The sequence below is a fragment of the Natator depressus genome, chromosome 4 (genome assembly GCF_965152275.1).
Source record: "Natator depressus isolate rNatDep1 chromosome 4, rNatDep2.hap1, whole genome shotgun sequence".
Classification (NCBI taxonomy): Eukaryota; Metazoa; Chordata; order Testudines; family Cheloniidae; genus Natator; species Natator depressus.
In genome coordinates, this window is record NC_134237.1 from 116,552,652 (window position 1) to 116,579,020 (window position 26,369).

General features: G+C 42.3%; 1 protein-coding gene across 6 annotated transcripts in view; it reads right to left on the minus strand.

Moving 5' to 3' along the window:
* The window catches only part of PPP2R2C (protein phosphatase 2 regulatory subunit Bgamma), a 288,156-nt gene that overhangs the window by 183,102 nt on the left and 78,685 nt on the right, over positions 1–26,369 (minus strand). For 3 of the 6 annotated variants that reach the window (XM_074951720.1, XM_074951722.1, XM_074951724.1), the window contains one exon: positions 697–788. The exons of the other annotated variants lie outside the window; for them this stretch is intronic. In XM_074951720.1, coding sequence (XP_074807821.1) covers positions 697–763 — 67 coding nt within the window. In that variant the 5' untranslated portion in view covers positions 764–788. Of the gene's footprint in view, positions 1–696; positions 789–26,369 lie in introns of those variants that run through there. 6 annotated transcript variants of the gene reach the window in all.

Genomic DNA, 26,369 nt, shown 5'->3' on the forward strand with positions numbered 1-26,369 from the left:
ATGGCTTCTGCATTAAAGGACAGCTGCCTACTAGAATTCAAATGCTTATCTGGTTGCACTGACTATCATTTCATAGCAGTTCTGGATGCTGCAGATTATCACTTTCACTTACTTCAAAGTAAGGACATTAATTTTCCTAATATATGTTAATATTAATTTACATTGTAGACACGAAAAAGGAATGTGTCAATATACAGTTTTATATTAAAAACAAATACAAACACTCCCTTTAGAAGAAAGAAATAGAGATTAATTTCTTTAACAATTTTTTGCTTCACCCCAGTTTATTACGGCAGGATTCTCTAAGAGAGTTGGGCTGCTTGCACTAGCTGGTTTTGCTCATTAAGTTTAGGAAGAAAGTGCATTAAGCTATCTGCATGCATGTGGATGTGTGTTAATATCACATTTTCATGGGCTCTTCAAACAAAAACACAAAGGTAGGACAAAATTTTGTGTCTGCCATTTAACTACACAGGAAATTTGACTGCAGTCTCCTAAAGTACTGCAGATCAGTATGAATCCAGCTCACATAGGTAGTAAGAGAAAGTTACTACCCACTGAAGACTTACGTAAGACAAACAGTAGTCTCAGTCCACTTTGTAGTGGACAAGTGTCCACTTAATAAAAACCACTTGGAAGCCTTGTTGGCAACCATCAGAGGCGGGAAGGGACATAGAGACTAAGCTACCCACTCACCTCCAGAAGAGATCTCTTCAGAACAGGGTTGAGACACACTGGCAGAACAGTGTGGGGAAGCCTGCATTGCTGCCGCCCATGCTATACCTGTCCTGTGGAGAAATAGAGGACTTCAATTTCCAGGGCTGTCAGTCCAGCACCTTTCACATTACAAGTGTAGGAAAAAAGAATAGTCTCAATGCCCACTTGACAGTTATTGGGTACTATAAAAAGCCCCCCTTCTTTATAACGAATGTGGCCAATTTCATGTCTTCAATGGAGTTTCATTTACTTATCCCAGCAATGAGTTGGGTCCTTGTTTTGTGAATTTCTGCTGCTCTTGCTGCATCTGCTGAATATTTAACAAACTTAGCAAATTTAACAACTAAAGAACTAGAATATGCAGTACAAATGGAAATTAAATTCTGTGGAAAATAATCTCTCAACCCCAAAGTGGACAAGCACTCACCAAGCTCCAATATCTTAGCCTTGCAAAAATTCATAGATGTTCAGAACGTACAACGATGCGGTCTTCACTCTGGATAGTCTCACACTCTGGTGTGTATTTCAAAGCAAATTTCTCTCTCTCTCTCGCTGTCTCTCCCTGCCCCCATTTTAAGACAGAAAGTGCCTTTGCCTGCCCTTCCTGACTGCTTTGAGGAAAGCATCTGCGCACAGATTATTCTAATACAAGAGTAGTCCTTTTTCATTCTTGTCCCACCCTGCACATTCCATAGCTGCATTTTGTTTTATTACTGCGGTGATTCAAATGTGTTTATCCTCATGAAGCAATTACACAGTCAGAAAGCCAAGTTTAAAAACAAAAAATATCTTCCATTACTTCTTGCTGCTTCCAGTGGGGAAAACCATTTTTCCACCCAGCAGGTTTTAGTTTGACACCCAAACAAATGATTTGTATATATCAGAGTATAAGCCATTAAAGAGAGAAAGAGAGAGAAACCTATTTGAAATACATAAATAAATTATTCTTTTCAGCGTCGTGATGAATCTAATGTTTTACTGGATCAAAAACAACTTTCCTAAACTTTACTAATGCATGTTTGTCTGCTTCCAAGAGCAATCTCTTTGTAACGTTCAGAGGCATCACATCTTTTTTTTGTCAGGGGAATGCACTGGTGCTAGATTTAGATACACAAGATAGGCAGGTTGCAGCTCAACTGTTTTGTTTTACTAGGAGTTTGCAGTACATGCCAAAGTATCTAGGGAAGGCCTGTTTACAAGAACTATTTAGAGCCATTGATATTACAGAACTTCATCTAACAGCAATGTGAATTTTGCAACTGGATCAAGAGCTAGGATATTGCCCATAAAGTGAATGTACATATGTGATCCAGAGCTGGTTAAAAGCAAATAGGTTTAGCCAAAAAGGATCGGTAACAACTGTATAAAGACTGTGACAAACAATTTCTCCCCATTAGAAAAAGGGACTTATTTTAAAATATCAACACATATTAAATCTTGTGTCTTAAAATCAGACTTTCCACATCTCTGCTCTTCCAGCCTCTTACACAGCAAGCACTACAGAGCAACAGCACAACTAGTCTTCCTGAATTCATACTACTGTGGGCAATAATGTCAAATTTAAAAAACTAAGCAAAGTCAGGCTGGGGTCAGTAACAGGAGGAGAGATCTCTAATACAAACTCAAATTCTCATGGAATTTCTCCAAAGCAGGGGACAACAGAGTTGTTGTTCTGGCAAACTTCTAAATGTGGATAATTACACTTTGCCTGCCTAAGATTCCACCTGCAGTTTCAATTTGGTAAGTGTCCCTCAAATCCCCTTCAAACTGTTGTGCTCTGTTGCTGTATGCTGTTGAACAGTTTCTGTATTTCACCCCAGAAGTGGGTCCACTCCTCAGTAGTAATTCCTGTGTATAAAGTCTGATTCCACAGACCTTAATTGTGCAAAACTCTCATTCGCTTCACTCCCATTTTGTACCTCAATGAGGTATGAAAGGTTGGCCAAAATGTTTTTAAAAACTTTGGTAAATATACTTGGGATCCTACTGAATGAAAGGTGCTATCTAAATGTAAAACTTAGAAATCAAAAGCAGTTACTAGAGTGGGGGAATATGTTATAGTGATGAACACACTGTAAGAACCTAGACAAAAGAGAGAGCTACAAAATATTCCAACATTAAATGTACCATCAACACCAATGAAAAAAAACATGCAGTTTAGCGTAAGTTATATAAAAACTGGACACTTTAGGAAATACCGTAGCAACACCATCACATGCACATACATGGTTGGTAAGAGATGCATTTTGCATTGAATACATATATACATGAGACAGTCTCATGGCCTTCAAGCTAGCCTTAGGATAAAAATAAAACAGGCTGGCTTTTCCAGATATTCAGGACCTTGAAAATGAATTTAAAATTTTAGCTTACTCAGAGCAGAATGCACATAAGGGAAAAAAGGAAAGTTATTCCAGTCCTGGCTGATTAGGAATTTTTTAATGTATAGTTTTATTACATTATCATATCTTAAGTCCAGATGATTACCTCCTGTGAAAAAAATTCATGGTAGAGGAAGGGTTGTCCTTGGGGAGTTTTCTACACACCTCTCTTTTGAAGAAGAAGAAGAAGAAGAAGAAGAAGAAGGAGAAGAAGAAGGGAAATAGAGAGTCACAGAGTCTGGGGAGGAGGAAGCATGCAAACACAATGGATACCTAGGATGCAAGAGAACATCTGAGGCCAACCACACAATCCAGGGATCCTCCATGTTGATTACAGGGTGCCCTTTTCCCCTACACAGTAGGTTGGCTCTGGAGGAAAGCATGCTACCCTGGCTGGCAGGGGTGGAGGATGAATTGATGTTATTTCTAGCACTAACTGCAACATTAAGTTTGCACAGTCACAAAGTGAGCAACCCATGGAGAGTGACTGCTCCTCCACTCTGTTGAGTGAGTGCAGTTGGGCTTCCATGGGGTTGTAGGGATGGGGAAATATGCAGAGGAGCTACCAGTCCCCCATTTCTGTGTCCTCTTCCCTGAGATGTCCACTTTTGCTGTCTTCTGCCCACACACACAGCAATAAGCATCAAGCCTTGGTAAGCCAAATATATATTTTCTGGTGAAGAATATATAAAAAATGAGGTTTTAAGAAAGCTTTTGGAAATATACTTTAACTATCTCTCAGAAAAAACAGATGTATGGTACTTCTCTCAAGAGTGCCAGTCCAGCAATTTTGAGAAGGTCTCAGAGATTGTAGTTCCCATTCAATAGTAAAAGAAAGCAGTGACTTTTAGACAATTCAGGGAGCCATGTTCACTCTTCATAATTGTTGGTTAGTTTAATTTAAACCAAGTTTGTTACTTTTCTATTTATATATTCATCTCTCCTCTTAGTCCTTCTCTGTATTGTTAGATTGTCAAGATGTAAGCTTCCCCTTTGATTGCTGATTCTTATTTTAATTAATTTTAAGGCCCTTAATGCTATATGGCTTTTGTTGCAATCAGAGGTCATGTTCAGAAAAATATAGAATTACACTGCAATTTTACTTTAAAGTTCAGTCTTACTCCAAAAAACAAAAGGGTTTTTTTTGAGGTTTTTTTAAACTGATGATATGGGGACAAGAGAGGGAGAGGGTTGCTTATTATCATTCTTCAATTCCATATGAAAGGTACAAGTAAAAATGTTTAATTAAACTGCCAGCTAACTTCCCTCTAAGCTGTGTGGCCATGCAACAGGCTATCAAGGAACATGCAGGTGCGGAGAAGCACCTCTCCCCTGGCTCCAGTTCCGGAGCTGCCGCAGGTGGGAAGAGACGCTTTCCCCCTGTCCTGGGCTGCTGCAGGGAGAAAGGTCTGGGGGTGTCCTCCCTCCCCGCCGCAGTCCTGGGGCAACCTGCACCCCAACCCATCCCTGGCCCCACCCCAGAGCCCTCACCCCCAGCCAGAGCCTTCACCCCCCTCATCCTAATCCTCTGCCCCAGCCCTGAGCCTCCTCCTGCAACTCAAACCCCTCAACCCCGGCCCCACCCCAGAGCCCTCACACCCCTGCACTCCAACCATCTACCCTAGCCCTGAGCCCCCTCTCACACCCCAAACCCTCATCCCTGGCCCCACCCCAGAGCCTACGCATCCAGACAGAACCCTCACCCCCCTGCACCCCAATTATCTGCCCCAGCCCTGAGCCCACTCCCACACGCCAAACCCCTCGGCCCCACCCCCACCACACATCACCTCCATATTGGCGCACATAACAAAATTCATTCTGCACATGGATGTAAAAAATTAGAGGGAACATTGGCTGCCAGTCCTAAAAACTTGACCTGGAATCTGAAAAGGAAGATGTGCTCTTTCCAACTTACGCATTTTCACAACTTAGTTAACATATCTAATGTTAAACTAAGTTGTGAAGTGTGAGCCAGAACAGAATGCTGCTTACTCCCCCTCCAGAGAAACTGAATTAATTCTCTAGGGCTCAAAGTAAAAAGTAAAGCAGTTTGGGGCCAGAGACCTTACGTTCCCATGTGTTTGTACAGTCCCCAGCAATCCTGACTTGCACCAATATGAATAATAAAGTCAGCAAATATGGCTTTAACTATGAAGAGGAGAAAAATATATTAAGTAATAACAAGGTGCCATATTTCATAGACACTTATCAGCATAGGAAAGGCACTTGAAAGTGTTTAAGAATACCTTGAGACTTTTATTATAATCCAGACTCACCTAATATTTAAGACATTTGTACTCTCATTTTATGAGGTACAAGTGGCGAAAAAGAAAGGGCATCATTACTTTGACTTCCGGTTATATTGGAAAATATTTCAGGATTAAGTTTCAAATGTTGGCACCTTAAGAAGTTGTCCAAATCCTGTTACACGGAGATTCTGTTAAATGTCATAGAATATCAGGGTTGGAAGGGACCTCAGGAGGTCATCTAGTCCAACCCCGTGCTCAAAGCAGGACCAATCCCCAATTTTGCCCCAGATCCCTCAATGGCCCCCTCAAGGATTGAACTCACAACCCTGGGTTTAGCAGGCCGATGCTCAAACCACTGAGCTATCCCTCCCCCTAAACATGTACCATGTTTGAAAACTGGACCTCAAGAATATAGACATCTGATAAAAATCTACTAGTGTTGAGAATTTCAACAAACATTGGATTTAGATGAATTAATGAAATTAGTGTTTTAGGAGGTACAATTAGTTTCAATATTTACAGTTTGGGAACTGAGAAACTAAGGTTCCTACTTTGGAAAACAGTCTCCCTAAATACTACATTTAAACTATGCCTCTTAGCACTACATTATAAACAATAACTAATTAATGCCTCTACACAGCATTCACTCTCTATTATACAGTATGTTAGTTGAATACAGCTTTAAGGGCTTAGTTTATGAACATATGATCAACCATCTTTTGTACAGGTTTCCATAGGAATCCATTTGGAATAATTACATAACTGACTTAAAAAGAAAAAGCAAGCACTTTGCTCAGTTCATTAAACCCATTGTTCCAAGAATGCCAACCCTATTAACACATGAGGAATGTACAATGAAAAACAGGGCAGGAGGCAATAGGATAAAAACAGGCTTGGACATAAAGAAGAATAATGCATATTTGGGGAAAAAGAAAAAAAAAAGGCAAAACTTAGAAAAATGTCTTCCTCCCCACCGAAAAAAAGACCAATACATACATTAAAAATACCTCAGGGAAGATTTAGCTTTTACTCTGCTCATTTATGTTGGTCTTACAAGACTTGATTTTGCTGTTTGAAAAGAAGTGAAAATATACAAGTGCAATCTACCTCTGAGATGCAAAGACACTGAGGCAGATGCAGGTTCGCAAATGGATATTGTGAACTCTCAGAATTGAAGATTTTGTCTAAATCAATGGGTATCTTACCCACATTTTAATGTTTTTTTTTAAAAGGGACTATTTATTGCAATCTGGACAATTTCCTTTTAATCTAGTGCAGTTATTTCAATTAAAAATTGTAGCACAAGAGCGAAGAACTCTTATATCCCTTAAACAAACATGAACTGTATACTAGGCTCAGTAAATCATACATATGAAGCAAAATCGGATATTCAGTCATCCAACCACACCAAATACCAACGGGCTGATATACAGTATAATGGATTTGGGTCACTAGTCCTCCACTGACAACAACAGCTCTGAGCTGAGTCCTTGATTCCTGTGCAGTTAGCACTACTGGATCTGAGGTTAAACCCAGCAGAACTAGCGAAGTGCTGATCAGTGTGCACTTTACACTGACTGAAAGACCTGGCTAGTCACCTTTCCACCTACCCACCAGCGTAAACATTTTCTTTATTCTTGCCCATGTGCAAAGTAGAGGAAAGGAGAAATCCCCACCCTCACGCCTTAGCTTCCATGGAGAAAAAGCAAAGAGACTGTCCACACTAGCTTTTACTTTCACTTCTGGAGAAAGGGGTCTTAAGGTTTAATCCCCAATTAAATCATCCCAGACAGGGCTTTGTCAAGCCTGACCTTAAAAACTTCTAAGGAAGGAGATTCTACCACCTCCCTAGGTAACGCATTCCAGTGTTTCACCACCCTCCTAGTGAAAAAGTTTTTCCTAATATCCAACCTAAACCTCCCCCACTGCAACTTGAGACCATTACTCCTTGTCCTGTCATCAGCTACCACTGAGAACAGTCTAGAGCCATCCTCTTTGGAACCACCTCTCAGGTAGTTGAAAGCAGCTATCAAATCCCCCCTCATTCTTCTCTTCTGCAGACTAAACAATCCCAGGTCCCTCAGCCTCTCCTCATAAGTCATGTGTTCCAGACCCCTAATCATTTTTGTTGCCCTTCGCTGGACTCTCTCCAATTTTTCCACATCCTTCTTGTAGTGTGGGGCCCAAAACTGGACACACTACTCCAGATGAGGCCTCACCAATGTCGAATAGAGGGGAACGATCACGTCCCTCGATCTGCTGGCTATGCCCTTACTTATACATCCCAAAATGCCATTGGCCTTCTTGGCAACAAGGGCACACTGTTGACTCATATCCAGCTTCTTGTCCACTGTCACCCCTAGGTCCTTGTCCGCAGAACTGCTGCCCAGCCATTCGGTCCCCAGTCTATAGCGGTCCATTGGATTCTTCCATCCTAAGTGCAGGTACATTCAGTACCTGCACTTATCCTTGTTGAACCTCCAATTTGTCTAGGTCCCTCTGTATCCTATCCCTACCCTCCAGCGTATCTACCACTCCTCCTAGTTTAGTATCATCCGCAAATTTGCTGAGAGTGCAATCCACACCATCCTCCAGATCATTTATGAAGATATTGAACAAAACTGGCCCCAGTACCGACCCTTGGGGCACTCCACTTGATACCGGCTGCCATCTAGACATGGAGCCATTAATCATTACCCATTGAGCCCGACAATCTAGCCAACTTTCTACCCACCTTATAGTGCATTCATCCAACCCATACTTCTTTAACTTGCTGACAAGAATACTGTGGGAGACCGTGTCAAAAGCTTTGCTAAAGTCAAGAAACAATACATCCACTGCTTTCCCTTCATCCACAGAACCAGCAATCTCATCACAGAAGGTGATTAGATTAGTCAGGCATGACCTTCCCTTGGTGAATCCATGCTGACTGTTCCTGATCACTTTCCTCTCGCGTAAGTGCTTCAGGATTGATTCCTTGAGGACCTGCTCCATGATTTTTCCAGGGACTGAGGTGAGGCTGACTGGCCTGTAGTTCCCAGGATCCTCCTCCTTCCCTTTTTTAAAGATGGGCACTACATTAGCCTTTTTCCAGTTGTCCGGGACTTCCCCCGATCGCCATGAGTTTTCAAAGATAATGGCCAATGGCTCTGCAATCACAGCCGCCAACTCCTTTAGCACTCTCGGATGCAATGCATTCGGCCCCATGGACTTGTGCACATCCAACTTTTCTGAATAGTCCCTAACCACTTCTTTCTCCACAGAGGGCTGGCCACCTACTCCCCATGCTGTGTTGCCCAGCGCAGCAGTCTGGGAGCTGACCTTGCTCATGAAGACAGAGGCAAAAAAAGCATTGAGTACATTAGCTTTTTCCACATCCTCTGTCACTAGGTTGCCTCCCTCATTCAGTAAGGGGCCCACACTTCCCTTGACTTTCTTCTTTTTGCCAACATACCTGAAGAAACTCTTCTTGTTACTCTTAACATCTTTTGCTATCTGCAGCTCCGGGTGCGATTTGGCCCTCCTGATTTCATTCCTACATGCCCGAGCAACATTTTTATACTCTTCCCTTGTCATTTGTCCAATCTTCCACTTCTTGTAAGCTTTTTTTTATGTTTAAGATCTGCAAGGATGTCACTGTTAAGCCAAGCTGGTCGCCTGCCATATTTACTATTCTTTCGACACATCGGGATGGTTTGTCCCTGTAACCTCAATAAAGATGCTTTAAAATACAGCCAGCTCTCCTGGACTCCTTTCCCCCTCATGTTATTCCCCCAGAGGATCCTACCCATCAGTTCCCTGAGGGAGTCGAAGTCTGCTTTCCTGAAGTCCAGGGTCTGTATTCTGCTGCTTACCTTTCTTCCCTGTGTCAGAATCCTGAACTCGACCAACTTATGGTCACTGCCTCCCAGATTCCCATCCACTTTTGCTTCCCCTACTAATTCTTCCCAGTTTGTGAGCAGCAGGTCAAGAAAAGCTCTCCCCCAGTTGGCTCCTCCAGCACTTGCACCAGGAAATTGTCCCCTACATTTTCCAGAAACTTCCTGGATTGTCTGTGCACCGCTGTAGTGCTCTCCCAGCAGATATCAGGATGATTAAAGTCGCCCATGAGAACCAGGGCGTGCGATCTAGTAGCTTCTGCGAGTTGCCGGAAGAAAGCCTCATCCACCTCATCCCCCTGGTCCGGTGGTCTATAGCAGACTCCCACCACTACATCACTTTTGTTGCTCACACTTCTAAACTTAATCCAGAGACACTCAGGTTTTTCTGCAGGTTCATACCAGAGCTCTGAGCAGTCATACTGCTCCCTTACATACAGTGCTACTCCCCGACCTTTTCTGCCCTGCCTGTCCTTCCTGAACAGTTTATAACCATCCATGACAGTACTCCAGTCATGTGAGTTATCCCACCAAGTCTCTGTTATTCCAATCACGTCATAATTCCTTGCCTTCACCAGGACCTCCAGTTCTCCCTGCTTGTTTCCAAGGTTTTGTGCATTTGTATATAGGCACTTGAGATAACCTGCTTATCGCCCCTCATTCTCAGTATGAGGTAGGAGCCCTCCCCACATAGACCTGTGCTTCCTCCCAGTATCCTGCTTGCCCACTTACCTCAGGGCTTTGGTCTCCTTCCCCCGGTGAACCTAGTTTAAAGCCCTCCTCACTAGGTTAGCCAGCCTGCTCGCAAAGATGCTCTTCCCTCTCTTCGTTAGGTGGAGCCTGTCTCTGCCCAGCACTCCTCCTTCATGGAACACCATCCCATGCTCAAAGAATCCAAAGCCTTCTCTCCGATACCACCTGCGTAGCCATTCGTTGACTTCCATGACTCGACGGTCCCTACCCCAGCCTTTTCCTTCCACGGGGAGGATGGACGAGAACACCACTTGCGCCTCAAACTCCTTTATCCTTCTTCCCAGAGCCATGTAGTCCACAGTGATCCGCTCAAGGTCATTCTTAAGGGCAAAGCTGTCTGAAGCTCTCACAAAATTCTGGAGATACTGGATGCAGTACTACAGTCCTAATAAATTGCCGTCAAACCCTGGACCAGACTAGTAACTGCACCAGAAAGACAAAGAATGGGCCAAACATGTGCTTTGTCCCAAAACTACTTATTTTGGTGTGGTGACAAATGAGACATCAATTCTGGGTGTTGTTTTTTTTTAAAGTTATCTGTTGGTTTGTTTTAAACAGCAAATACATAAGGGGGCACCAGAGAGAGGCAAACGTGATTGGGAATTCTGATTAACTGTAGTTTGGATGAGTGACACCATGATGCATATAGAACCCTTCCCACAACAACTGAAAATCCAACCAAAGAGGATTGATGATAGATTACAAATCCCTTTGCTCTAACAACACAGAGAGATACTCTAGGTATTTCCACCTAGATGTTTTTTCTTCAGAAGGGCAGGATTTGACCTTGAGAGGATAAGAAGGGTGAGATATAGGAGACAAACCCAAAAAGAATACTTTGAAATGTAGGGTTTTTATTTTTAATAATTCCTGAAAAGACTTAAAAGTAACGGGAACTTGGAAATTCCCCAACCACAAAAAAGGCAAGCCGATAAACAGGACACAGTGAAAGCTCCACAACAGCCATTGGGAACAGTTTCAGCTTTGGTTTTTATTCTGGTAATCTTTTGAGGCATTGAGTACGGAGAGTTTCACTCTTTGAAGGTGACCTGTATTTGTTGTATAAATGAGCTAACTTCCCTTTATGAGATGAAGGCCCCAAATAGCTAAAAGGGCCGTCAGCCTGGCAGGATCCTTCCACTCCAGTTTTTCACAATGTCACATGATTTTTTAAACCTTGCATTATGTTATCTTACGATTTTTTCATTGTATTGTATTTTAAATGGTTGTTCAGGGTCCCAAGCATCTCCCCAGGTCTTGGGAGGGTGGGCACTTTGCTGTCATTATTATATTATTATTATTATTACAGATTTTGAACTTTTATTATATTAGGTTACTCTTACATGGGGGAACGTTGGGAAGGAATCTCTTTTGCCAGCAGTGAGTAGCGCACAGAACAAGACACAAGAGAAGTCCTTTCCTATTTCTGATGATAAAAAAATTTAAAAGATCAAAAATAAAGTTCTCCCATTCCTGGGATCCCAACCCAAAATGAAAGTCTTCTTTCCAAGGTATAAACATTATAACATATACTATTCTCAGGATGAATTTGGATTTTCTCCCACTTCACCAGTGGCCACTGCTTTTCTCTCACTTTTTATGCATGCCAGCTTGACCCTGTTGTGTACAGAAAGATGGTCCTGTGCTGAGGATGCTAGCCTACGGCTTGAGAGACCTGGGTTTAATTACCAGCTCCATCACAGCCTTTCGTGTGGCAAGTCACTTAACCTTTCTACACCTTATTTCCCCATCTGGAAAAAGAGGATACTACTACCTAGCAACATCCCTGAGGGGTAGAGAAGATAAATAAATTAAATATTGTGAAGTGGCGAGATACTACAGTAACAGGGGCCATAGAAGTATCTTAGACAGATGGAAGGAATCTTGGATATCATTCATTCCCCATCTACTTAATGCCTCTGGAATAGTTCCCTGTAAACCTGACAGCGAAAGCGAGGTTGTGGGCTTCGCTCCTACCTGGGTCACCCCGAAACATTCAACATGCCTGACAGTTCGTTCAAGTCCATCACAGTTCCACAGAGTCATGTCAGCGAGCTCCTGTCCCACAGTGATGTTTTAGCATTCAGAGTGAATGCTAGTAATATCAGACCACGGATGGAGCAAGGAGCCAATCTCTAGAGCATCAGGTGTGATAGGGGTTCCATTATACAGTATGCCATAGCTTCACTAAACATCTCTGATTGTTTTACACCCTAAAGAAAATAAAAACAATAAAGATTAGTTTATAATCTGTTGCACACTGAATGTACCTCTTACCTTTGCTATGTGAGGCATTCAGTAGACTAAAATTTCATTTTTTGTTTTTAGCATAATTTCTCCAGAGCACAGAATGAAAGATAAAACAAATGGAGAACAACAGATTCACAACGTTTCTGATCCTGATCCAATAAATGTCAGATTCTGATGCTATATTACTCATGTTGAATAGCACCTTACTGCTCACCAAATCTTCTCCAATGTAACTAACAATTTCCCATGTGGAACTATATCAAATTCCTTACTGAAATCCAGGTAAATTAGCTCTACTGCATTTCTTTTGTCTAAAAAAAACAGCTCTCAAAGAAGGAGATCAGGTTGGTTTGGCATGATCTACCTTTTGTAAAACCATGTTGTATTTTATCCCAATTACTGTTTACCTCTATATCCTTAACTACTTTCTCTTTAAAATTTTGTTCCAAGGCCTTGCACACAACTGAGGTCAAACTAACAGGCCTGTAGTTTCCCGGATCACTTTCTCTCCCCTACCCCCTTCTTAAAAATAGGAACTATATTAGCAACTCTCCAGTCATAGGGTATGACCCCCGAGTTTACAGATTCACTAAAAATCCTTGCTATTGGGCTTGCAATTTCATGTGCCAGTTTCTTCAATATTCTTGGAGAGAAAGTCTGGACAGCAGTTTTGCTTCAAGCAGAGATGCAAAATATTTTAAAAAGAAAACAATAAGTAGTGAGTAGTAAAATTACATATGAATATTCAAGGCATGGAAGTACTATAAGATGGAGAAAGGGATGTGTTGTACACAAATTGAGCAATATGTCTGCCCAACACTTCATATATTCCTATAAATAATAATAAATTTCAATTGTACCCTGGTAGTTATGTCAAAGGCCCAGAAAAGAAAATAAAGACAATAAGATCTATATTCTAGAATGGTGCAAATGATCTGCTCATATAGCCATAAATAAGGGGTGGGCCCATACCATGAAGTGCCAAACCAGATATGTTTTTCCCCAAAGCTCAGGGGTGTTGGGATCCCGTGTTTTGGTTTGCCCCTGTCTCTAATGCAAACATGCACACACTGAAATTGTAAGAAGACTTAACTACTTAGAAACAGGGACATTAAGAAAATAATTCTGATGGCATACTAAATTGAAACAGGACAATATTATATATTAGTGTTTCTAAATAGATTTCTTAAAACCACTGCAGAAACAAAGAAAAAGGAAGATAAGTATTCTAATTGTTATAGCAACTTTGTTCACAGGCACAGCTGAGTATTTTATTGGGGGGGGGGGGGGGAAGAAATATAGGGTATGCTGATATTCCTAAATTATCTCAACACAGTGGAACTAGTCCAGGCTTGGAGATATACACGGTTCTACTCATTAACCTCATGATTTTTGTTCATGTTGAGATTTATGCCGAGACACTATTTTCTAAGCAGTTATTCTATCTGCTCTCCCACTGACCGTGGTAAAATGGTCCAAACGTTCTTGGAGTTTCAACGTGTACATAGAATGTGTTACTGAAAACAAAAATAACTGGATTAAAAATGTCAAACCATGATTAAACAACAAACGTGTTTCCAAAATAAGAACAAAGGTGTGTGTGCATACATACATATACTGTATGTTTACTAGTGTACAGCAAGGATAGAGGGCCTGACCCAAACCCCGCAAAGCTATTAACCTCACTGGGCATACAACTGGGGCAATATACAGTGTGTAATATCCTGTGTGGTCTTCAAAGAAGGAATAAGTAATAGACTATGTTTGAGAAAATACACAAATTTCATACAAAGTGATTACATAAAAAACAGCTCCACTGTTTTATTTCAGAAGCCTATTATTTGTATGAGAAACAAATTACTTTAAAACAGATATTAAAATATCATTTTCATTATTTCCTCATTCTACCAGTTTATTTTAATGATTTTGTGATAAAAATGATGCATTCAATGACAGAGGTTATATCTGAGAGGCTCCCTTAACCCCACAGGAAAGAGTAAAAGCTATTCCAGGGCTCCCTGGGCACTAACAAGTTGACTTAATGGCATATGTTTGTAGAATCACTCAAGTGGGGAAGTCTAGTCAACCTTACCACCTCGTCTCACCAGATATATGGGGTGAAATCCTGGCTCCATTTTTCAATGGGGGGGGATTTTTGCCTCTCACTTCAGCGGGGTCAGGATTATACCCGTGGAGACTTCAAGACATTTTGCCCCTAAATCAGAAATTTCTTTTCAATAGAAGAACACAGAATGGGAGACCCGCTGAGCTGAAAAGGGCTCCCTTCCATCTAAAGTAGTGGTTCTCAACCAGGGGTCCAGGGCTCCCAGAGGGGCCATGAGCAGGTTTCAGGGGTTCGCCAAGCAGGACCAGTGTTTGACTCGCTGGGGCCCAGGGCAGAAAGCCTAAGCCCTGCTGAGCAGGGCTGAAGCCCGGGGCCCTGAGCCTGCCACCTGCGGCTGAAGCATAAGCCTGAGTATTTTAGCTTCCTAGGGCTCCCTGTGGCATGGGGCCCTGGGCAATTGCCCTGCTTGCTACCCCTTAACGCCATCCCTGGCTTTTATATGTACAAAACAGTTGTTGTGGGACAGGTGGCCGTGGAGCTTTTACAGCATTTGGGGGCCTCAGAAAGATAAAGGTTGAGAACCCGTGATCTAGAGCACAAATGCGGACTCATCAGCCCTTCCAGTTCCAAGGCAGTTTTGCCTGTCACCTTCATCATGTAATCAGAGGAGGAGTATGGCTTTGGATGACAGCCCAGGCTCATGCTCTTACAGGATTTAACGGATGTAAACACACAGACAGCAGAAGGAATGGCATTTGCGAACCAGGTGGGCAAGTGACTTTTTTTTTTTGTTTTGTGTTTAAAATACAGCTGGTTTCTAGAATTCTGCAAGCTGCAAACTTTGCTGTTTATTCTTCTGCTATAAAATAGTCATTGCACCTGCTCAGAGCAATAACAGGGATATGTGTACACAGCAAATAAATATAGTCAAGGACAGGCTATCCCAAGTCTGTGTCCATTCATTTCTCTCTCAGCAAAGAAATAAATGTGCTACCGATGTCCAAATACTCCCGAGTACTCAGAAGCCATGACAATTGGTGTCAAACTGGACAAATATTTCCAGCAGGAGAAATTTAAATTGGTAAAGTTTTGAGGTTCTTACTTGAAAATGAGATGAAAATATAGCTGCCTACTAGCAGAAATTAAAGCTGGTATGCAAATTTCATAAGAGGAATTAAGAGACTGCCTGGAAACTGGCCAAAAAGAGATCAAAGCAGCTTTAGCAGCATGAAACGAGGAATCAGCAACACACAAAAGAGGACTTCAAGGCAGAGATCCACATTAGGTTAGGCACAAACCTGCAGTTTGGGTACAAGGTTAAACAAGCCACGGCTAACTCGAATATGTTCTTGTGAGACTTTGGCCCCAAATGACAGGAATTTCAAAAGAGTCAGTTTTATATGATTTTCACCATCCTTGTCACAGCTGAAATAGAAATATTTTGGATCCAGCCCAGACTAAGAACTATAGGAGTGGACTTGAATCCAGGAAATTGAATTTAACTCCCTTCCCCAACCTCAGAGGATTATTGAATTTGAAGTTCTGATTCAGGGACATCTTTAGTTGAATGTCAACATTAAATGTTGGAATTAAATGTGGAATTCAGAGGAATTACATAGATGTAGAATCATAGAATATCAGGGTTGGAAGGGACCTCAGGTCAATATTGGTACAAATATGAGATACATTAGATCCAGACCACCTAAAAATACTGGGAAGAAGAGGTTCAAATATTGAATCAAAGTGATTACACACACATGGAAACTAATGGCAGCACGTGGCTTTAGAAGGAAGATATGGTGGAAGATTTAATAAGTATAATTCTCCGGGGGTACAGGCAAGGTGAGCATGCAGAGTTTCTCCAGTGCTGTTCAGTACACTTCAAAGGTGGAGCAACAAAAAGGACAGAAACAAAAGAAAATCAGGATTTCTTCTTCTAATCCAACTAAGAAATAGGTTGCATTACATTGGCGCAACACAACATTGATAGTACAGGATGCCAGCTTCACCAAGAGGTGCCTTGTTTGTCAATCACAGAGATAAGGGGCTCTACTAGCAAAATGAATCTGACGTTGAACCTTCACGCAGTCCCTTGGGCTCATCCATAATTCTAGTTAAAGAAAAAAAACATGGTGGGTGGGAGTGTCAAAAGCACTCTGTGTTGGCCTAACACTGCTCCAGTTGAAGTCAGTGGGGGAGTCCCAGTCACTGTGTGTACGCAGAGTCACCTAAGAGTTTAAAGGATTTATTTGCCATGAACAGATGATTGACTGATTGATTGGATGCAATAGCTGGTTTTTCACAATGGATCTGAAAAGTGGATGTCAGCGAGAAGAAGTGGATCCAGAAGACAAAAGACAACAGCAGCACGAAGGACCAAGCGCTTTGGTAATTGAAAGCTGCTAAGATAGCTGCATGAAAATCTTTTTTGAAAGATGGTGAAACATTAATAGCTTTTCATCACTGTCATGGTCAGAGTGTGTGAGCAGATTTAATATTTGGACTGGTGTTATTATGGGAGTTATGTAAGGCTGATTTAAAAATCATACCTTGCATCTACAATCTTCTAACAGCTCATAAAAACAAGTACTGCGAGGCATTCTCCTGATAGCTTCTTTGCTACCCCTGGGTGACATTGTGGTTCATGCTAAATCTTCTGAATGGGAACTAATGTTCTGTGATAAGCTCAGGAATACTGAAGTGAAATTGAACACAAAGCAATGTGAGCTATTTCAGAAGCAGATAGCCTACATGTCATACAATCTGCACAGAAGAAATTTGCACTGACAAATCACAACTGAAACAGTCAAAGTCTGGCCAACTTCCTGAACAATTACAGATGCATAGCGCTTTCTAATGCACTGCTCCTACCACAAAAAGAAGGTATTGGCCTTGATGCAGGAATTATTGAGTGAAAAATCTATTGCCTAAAATTCATTTTTAGGCTCAACAATACAGAAAAACTACTAGTAACTAGTAAAGTGCAAACGTAACCCCTTTGAATGGTCAGATTGTAATCTGGTGCTGGCAGAGTGAGAGAGGCATTTATGACTGCTCCAGTGTTGGCTTACCCTTCTTGGGGCGGGGGGGGGGGGGGGTTAAATCCCTTTCCTACTACACAGGTACTACAGATGTACCTGCTCACAGATTATCAGTGGTTTTGTTGCAAGTGCAAGAAATAGAAATAGAGGTAGGAACAGAGCTGGAACATTGTGACAGTAAATTCTGCAGAGAGATTTATTTAACCAGGAAGGCACTTTGGGCAATAATAAAATCCATTAACAATCTCTATTATATGTATGGAAGGATAAATATGCACACATAGACCACTGGATTTTTACATAAAAAGTGCCGCTGATACATAGGAACACCTACTGGCAAATGAAGATTTTGCATGACAACTGTCTGCCTTTTCTTTAACAAAGATACAGCCTAACTATGATTCTCATCTGAAAAGTATAATCGCCAAGCAACAAAGACCCAGCCTCTACAAGTGCCTGAATCTTATAAATTGGTTGGTTTAATTGAATCAAATGTTCTTCTCTGCTATGTGATATAGAAGGCAGCAAACATGCAGGAATGGTGGGCTGATGGAGATCGACTCATAAGAAAAAGGTGGATACATGCTGGTATTTCCTTCCCCCACCCCCACACACACTATCACTACATGTGACAGCAACTCAGGAGTTCAGCTCCATGTAGAAGGGAAGAGGAGTTGATGTAACAGCCATTAAATAAACTGTTCACCTTTCAGGGCAGCATAGCTGGCAAAGCAAGACACATTGTAAGTTCCAGCTGGCCTGAGCAGCAATAAATTCCCTTCCTGCCCTGCGTAGAATTTGCAGCAGCACCAAGCTGGAGGTATCCACCAAAGCGACATGCTGCCAGTGGGACTAGAGAACAGGGGAGGGAGCACAGAGGCAGATGGAATCTCCATGGTCAGCCAAAGATCTATTGTATCTACTATGCTTTTCTCTTTGAGTATTAGCTGACTTCCTGACCCCTTCACAGCACTGCTAGTCTCACTTCTCTAAGCAGAAGAGTAGCAAACCTAACAAAGCCTCTGAAATAAGTGAATACATTTTTCTCCTTCCATGGCTTTTTTATGCAGAAGAGGAACTCAGGCTCATGATACATAGCTTGGGACTACATGCAACTTTGACGAGAATCACACTCATGCAACTTAAGGGAAAACTAGGCCCAGAGCAATTAATTATGTGACACAGATAATTACTTTGAGTAAGGTACAAACAGAGGAAACCAATGAAACATTAAAAATGAAGATTCTTTTTTCTTGCAGTCAATAAATACAGGCTACCGTTTCCTGTGATCTGGGGAGATCAAATGTGGAAGACAGGTGGTCTCGGGATTATGAGTTGATTAAAGAGCTCAGGAGGGTTGTTGGATTACTGGTTGTGAAGAAATATTAGGATGACAGGTATATTGTTTATCTTTGAGTTTCTCTCTTTTTGCGACTGTCTATTTCACTGTGTAAATCAAACTCCATACATCCTTTCCTCAGTAAAAACCATGCTTGTTTGGGGTTTGTTTTTAAACTGAAATAGCAACAAAAATACAGCAAAAATGTGCTATGCTCTACAGAATGTTTGTTCAAAGTTTTCAATGAGTGGATCTTTAATGGTGTAAAATCTGAATAAGTGAAATAAAATATGTAATATCCTCTATTATCCTCTAGTAATTATGTGAAAGAGCATGTGTATCTAATTTGAGTTGTCTTCAACTAAGGCAGGAATTGGCCCACAGTACACAGCAAATCAGGTCAACAATGGCTCCCTATACAGAATTTCATCAGAACCACCACAGACAGCTTTGTGTGGGAATTACACCTCTCCCTCTAGTGGCTGGTTCACAGGATATGGGTCTCCTATAGCTACCAGCTAGAGGAGTTACTCCTCTAGTTCAAAGGAAAAAGGCTCATTCATTTTTGCAACGAAGGCCATCGGTTGTCTTCAGTGGTGACCCTTGATGGCAGCTGTTTGTGAAAATGGCCAGACATTGCTGGTTCTCACTAAAAAGAGCATGTAGCTGAACACTACTCAACTCCCTTTCGAACACTTTCAGAGAGACACACTACCGTCAGCTACAAGGATGCTGGTTTGCAGGCTTCTGTGGGGTTTCTAGACAAATTCAAACACAGAAGGCTTTGTAACTCTGAGTGATGGTTGCTAGACTGCATAGCAAATCAACACAAACCCTAAGTGGCAAGGAAAGAAACAGGTATGTCATTCAGCTCTCCAACCATGCTGCACTGATCAGTTCCCTTGTTCCTCTCTGTCTCAGCTACCTGCATTCCATTACTCACATATCTTCACCCTCATCCTGAACAACAAAGAGTCTGCCTTGACTTCTGCCTCTGTTAATTGGTTAATGATTAATACAGAATTGGTGTGGTTTTCATAGTTGCCCTGTACAGTGTTTTGTATTGGAGTGTAAAATTAGTCAGGCATCAGATTGCATAGAATGGTGCAGTTCACAAATGGTAGCTGAATGATGTTTTTCTGAATGCTTTGAAAAACATAATGTTAAAAGGATAATCTATGCTATTTGTGACTGTTCTGAAGTTGGTGGTAATTTTTATGAAGAAATTACAGTATTGAACTCTGAAAATGGCTAACCTTGGCAAAACTCAGGTTGTGTGTCTCATTTAAAACGTTCAAAAGTGCCCTATGCCCTACATGTTATCAGATTGTGTCTGTGTGCACGTGAGTGTGTACTTTGGAGTTTGTGGCAAACAGTCGTTTTTAAGCTACAGGATTCAAAGAAAAATTTGGAAATTTTTTTGCAATATTTCAAAAGGGAACATTTTTAACTGTCACCCATGCAGTACTTATTTTACTAAAGAAAATCACATACACTCCATTGTCCTCTGAAGAGTTAGTGTGCCACTCTGGAGAAAGAATTCAATCATTAAAGTGTGAAATGCAGGAATTTTAGTCCTGTTATATGGGCAAATCTCAATGCAACCTGAACTACGGAATCACTAATGACACCTCTATAATGGCATGTACAATAGAAAAGGTGATAGAGGAGTTTTTAAACTAAGGGCTGGGGGAAGAAGGTACAGAAGTGTGGAGGAGCACACAGTTCAGACAAAGACATCCTTCAGGGAAGGATTTATTAAATGGATTCTCAATATCCTAGTAAAAAGAAGTTGATAAAGTACAGGTAGGAACTGAAGAGAAACGGTCATAGAAAAAGTCTCATTCAATTACATCATGTGAAGGCAGACAACTACATATTGACACATTTTATAAGTGCTTTTATTCAAATATTACGTCTCAATACTAATATGGATGAACTTGAGTTCCTGGTATTAAATGAGGATATTGATTGTAGCGAGGAGGCCTGGCCTCCCTCAGAGGCGGACGCAGAGGGAACGCCGCAAGCCACCTGGCAGGCGGAACCAGGAGGGCCATGCCCCACACGGCGGAAGCAGCGGGGCGGGACAGGAAGAGGAAGTATAAAAAACTGGCTCAGCAGCTCAGTTGGGAGGGAGCTGCTGAGGAAGACAGATGCTTCTTCTGCGCTACCGGAGCAGGACGCCAAGGAGAACCCCTGCTGCCCCGAGGACTGGCCAAGTTTCTAGAGACCCCTGCCCCTCCTGATGCTGAGGAGCTGCTACCGTTACCCTTGGCGGTATATCCCGCGGAGACAGAGGACGACCCCTGGATGCAAGTACACCCAAGGGGGAGAGTAGGAAGGAGCCCAGGGGAACCAGACTACCGTCTGGCTGTGATGCCACCGGAAACACGGTCAGAGTGTTGTGGGTTGATTTCCCCCTAACCCAGTGGCAGACCACTCTGCCACTGTTAGGGCCCTGGGCACCAGGATGAGCTAGTCTTGGAACCCACAAGGGGAGACGCAATTCTTGAATTAGTCCTAAGTAGTGCACAGGATCTGGTCCAAGAGGTGACTATAGCTGAACCACTCATTAACAGCAACCATGAGAAAGCTAATTAAACTGAAATTAAAAGGAACAGTCACAAGAGTGAAATGCCTGCAAGCCGCATGGAAGCTTTTTTAAAAACACCATAACTCAAATTAAACGCATACCGCAAATAAAAAGAAATTTAAAAAAACAAACAATAAGAGTACCAAAAATATGCCACCAAGGCTAAACAGAGTAAAAGACTGTTAGAGGCAAAAATAAAATAAAATCCTTTAAAAATTGGAAGTCAAGCAGTACTAAGCAAAATAGAAAGGAGCATAAATCAGTGTAAAAATATAATTGGGCAGCCCCCCAAAAAATTATTTGAAGAGCAACTAGCAAAAAGACACAAAAATTAACACCAAAGTTATTTTTAAATACATCAGAAGCAAGAAGACTGTCAAACAGTGAGTGGGCCCACTGGGCAATCAAGGTGCTAAAGGAGCATTCAAGGGAAATAAGACCATTGTGGACAAGCTAAATTAATTCTATGCATCAGACTTGACTGCAAAGGATGTAAAGGAGATTCCCACACCCAAGCCATTCTTTTTAAGCGACAAATCTGAGGAACTGTCCTAGATCGAAGTGTCAGTAGAGGAGAATTTGGAACAAAATGACAAATTAAACAGTAATAAGTCACCAGGACCAGATGGTATTCACCCAAGAGTTCTCAAGAAACTCAGGTACGAAATTGCAGAACTCTGATATATAACCTTAAATCAGCCTCTGTACAGATGACTGACAGATGGCTAAAGTAATGCTGGTTTAAAAAAAAAAAAAAAAAAAGAGAGAGACTCCAGAGGGGATTGTGGAGGTTTACAGGCTGGTTAACCTAACTTCACTACCAGATAAATTGGTTGAAACTATAGTAAAGAACAGATTTATTGGTCACATAGATAAACACAATATGTTGGCGATGAATCAAAGCAGCTTTTGCAAAGGGAAATCATGCCTCACCAATCTATCAGAATTCTCTGAGGGTGTCAACACACACATGGACAAAGGTTATCCAGTTGATAGATAGAGTGTACTTGGACTTTCAGAAAGAACTCACCAAAGGCTCTTAAGCATTAAAGATGTGGAGAAAGTGAATAAGGAGATGTTGTTAACCTCTTTACATAACTACTGAACCAGGAGTCACCCAATGAAGTTAATAGTAGCAGGTTTAAAGCAAACATAAGGAAGTACTTCTTCACACAATGCACAGTCAACCTGTGGAACTCGTTGGCAGGGGATGTTATGATGTCCAAAAGTGTAACTGGATTAAAAAAAGAATTAGATAATTTCATGGAGGATAGGTCCATCAATGGCGATTAGCCAAGATGGTCAAGGATGCAACACCGTGCTCTGGCTGTCCCTAAGCCTCTGATTGCCAGAAGCTAGGACTGCATGATTACTCAATAAATTGTCCCATTCTGTTCATTCCCTCTGAAGCATTTGGCATCAGCCACTGTCCGAATACTGGGCTAAATGGACCATTGATGTGACCCAGAATGGCCATTTTTATGTTCTTAAATTAACATTTAATTTTAACACTAAAATTGCTGTTTACCTTTTGGAGCTTGAACTGCTAATTCCCCACCCAGTATGCACACATTTCTCAGTTTTCAGTGGGCAAAAATTCATTTTCTGCATATACAAATTCATACTAAACAATCAGAAATAAATCCCTGAGCAAACAATTTTTCCCTGGTAGCTATCTTTGTTAGTATTTGTGAATGAATCAGAGGTATAAAAGTCTTTTGAAATCATTTCCAATTTTAACAGTTCTAACCATTAACCACATACACCCAGAATAACCACTACCAATATACTTCCAATAGTAGATGTAGCTCATTTATTGCACACGTACATACACATAGTAAGTGAATAATAAACCCTTTAAAAGGAGGTGTTGATGCAGAATTGTGGCTGAGCAAAGGAGATGACAATTTTACACCTGTGGGGGAAGCCCTACCAGTGTGAGCATTTACTCCCAAAAGAAGATAGATTGGGGTATTACCACCTCTGGTACGCAAGCGCAGCTTTAAACTCTGGTCAAGACCAGAGAGGCTGTAGAAGCCACCCTCTGAATGTGTTAAACCAGCATCTCCTCTCAGCTGGCCCCCATCTACTACTTTGTGGGTTAGGTCAGCTGGCTCCAAGCGCCTGGCACAGTAAGGATAGCAGCAGAGTGGGGATGCTCCTTTCCCAATGGGGTGGTTTAACTGCTGCTGGGAGCTGCACTCTGGATTCCATCAGCAGAATCAAACGAGCCCAATATTTAATGCAAGGAAAAAATAAACTGGCTCATAAACTGAATAGAATATTAGAAACACGGATACAACAATCACTTACCGTATTAACAGTATCTTGCGTTGCTTTCTGTAGTCTTAGGATCCTTAAAGATTAAGTTGCTGAAAACCAGCATATGCAGTTGCCATAATGGGGTCAGCAAACAAAGTTGCTATGAAATACCTGTATTCAGTGAATTTGTCAGTGTCGTTAATAATATAATTTGCACTTGTCTACCACTTTTCAGCCTGAGATCGCAGAGCACTTTACAAACAAAATGTAGCAAAAGCCCTGTGTGGTAGGTAGCTATTAGACCCAATTTACTGATGGGTCACCAGAGACAGAGATTGTAAATCCACAAATTAAAAACCTGGGTGTCCTGAAGTTGGATAGTTAAATCCACATTTAGGCAACTTACATAAGTAACCTGTTGACTCCCTTTCAACACAGGGGAGGACTACAGTTCTACAGCAACCATGGCAAAAGGAAGCTTTATCATTTGTTTGCTCATAGTAAAGACATGGAGAAAAGGGAACTAAGACTAATCTCCTCCACAGGAGAAAACCAGCCTAAAGAGCTGTTGTGGAGAAGGGATGTGTGTTTCGATTAGGTTTTCCACTCTGGCATAAAGGGTCTGGTGTCCCCAACCGTAAAGGATAGGCAGAAGCCCTCTTACAAGTAGCAATAGAGGTGAGATAAGCCAGGGGGTGAGTTATACGGGCCTGTGGTGCCCGTGCTCCAGGAATATTCAGAGCAGGGGGCCCAGCTTCACCAATGTTCGGGGCCGGGTCTCTCCCCCAGCCCCACCTGCCGCCCCCCGCACACTTGCTCTGGAGCGTCTCCCAGCCCCGCCCTCTGCCCCCGGGTGATTTAAAAGGGCCCAGGAGCCCCCGCTGCCACCACCAGCAGTGCAGCAGGGCTAAAGTTGCTTCCTGCCCACCTTCGCGCCGCACGGTGCACCACTCCTAGAAGCGGCCAGCACATTCCTGCTGGCCCCTGGAGGGTGTCTCGCACCGCCCCCTTCCTGAGAGCTGACAATGCCATTGGCACTGCAGCCAATGGGAGCTGCGGGGGTGGTGCCTGTGGGCAGCAGCATGTGGATAACCCCTGCCCCACCTCAGCCCCGGCCTAGGAGCTGCTGCCAGAGAGGTGTGAAGATCGCTTTCAGGAGCTGCTTGAGGTAAGCGCCACACCCAAACCCCCTGCCCCAGCCTAGAGCCCACACCCCTCTGCACCCAAATTCCCTCCCCAAGCCTGCACCCCGCCGCACCCAAACTCTCTCCCAGAGCCTTAGGCAGCTGTGTGTGCGCGCTCAGGGGACTGGACTTAGACCTTTTCTGGGCACCACCAAAAATTATACAAACCTACTGCCCCTGGAGATAAGGGAGGGCTCTGGTTCCTTCCTCATGCTTCTCAACTCTTTTTGGGAGGATGAACTACTCCATTTTCACAACAGCACCACTTCCTTCCACAGGAAGCCTAAGCTTTTTTTCCAAATAGCTTCCATCACAAGGCCCAGCTCTTGGCACTCCTTTCTGTCTGCATAACAGGCCACCGCTGTCAGCTGCTCTCTTAAGTTTAACTAGTCAGGCAGTCCCTTCTACATGCTGGGCTTTTATCCCTGGGCCTCACAAAGGTATTCAACCCCTTCCCGTATCAGCCCAGGTTGGAGTATATGTACTCCAGTCACACTCTCCCAGAGCTACTGAGAGTAATACAAACTCTTTTAATATGACTATGAAACTCCGAATAGAGGCAGGGAACAGATCTGTGGATTAACATGCCATTTCTACATAGTTGCTTTTCCAACCATAACCACACTTCTTGGCCATTTACAGAATGTCAAATTTGTGGCTCATGTTTTAACTTAGTCCTTCCCAAGGCAATGTGGACTTTTGCCTGATTAAAGGCTGCAGAGTTAGAAGTACACGGTTGTCATAAATATAAAGGGAAGGGTAAACCCCTTTAAAATCCCTCCTGGCCAGAGGAAATCTCCTCTCACCTGTAAAGGGTTAAGAAGCTAAAGGTAACCTCGCTGGCACCTGACCAAAATGACCAATGAGGAGACAAGATACTTTCAAAAGCTGGGAGGAGGGAGAGAAACAAAGGGTCTGTGTGTCTGTCTATATTCTGTCTTTGCCGGGGATAGACCAGGAATGAAGCCTTAGAACTTTTAGTAAGTAATCTAGCTAGGTACGTGTTAGATTATGATTTCTTTAAATGGCTGAGAAAAGAATTGTGCTGAATAGAATAACTATTTCTGTCTGTGTATCTTTTTGTAACTTAAGGTTTTGCCTAGAGGGGTTCTCTATGTGTTGAATCTAATTACCCTGTAAGGTATCTACCATCCTGATTTTACAGGGGGGATTTCTTTATTTCTAATTACTTCTATTTTTATTAAAAGTCTTCTTGTAAGAAAACTGAATGCTTTTTCATTGTTCTCAGATCCAAGGGTTTGGGTCTGTGGTCACCTATGCAAATTGGTGAGGCTTTTTATCCAACATTTCCCAGGAAAGGGGGGGTGCAAGTGTTGGGAGGATTGTTCATTGTTCTTAGGATCCAAGGGTCTGGGTCTGTAGTCACCTAGGCAAATTGGTGAGGCTTTTTACCAAACCTTGTCCAGAAAGTGGGGTGCAAGGTTTTGGGAAGTATTTTGGGGGGAAAGACGTGTCCAAACAGCTCTTCCCCAGTAACCAGTATTTGTTTGGTGGTGGTAGCGGCCAATCCAAGGACAAAGGGTGGAATATTTTGTACCTTGGGGAAGTTTTGACCTAAGCTGGTAAAGATAAGCTTAGGAGGTTTTCATGCAGGTCCCCACATCTGTACCCTAGAGTTCAGAGTGGGGGAGGAACC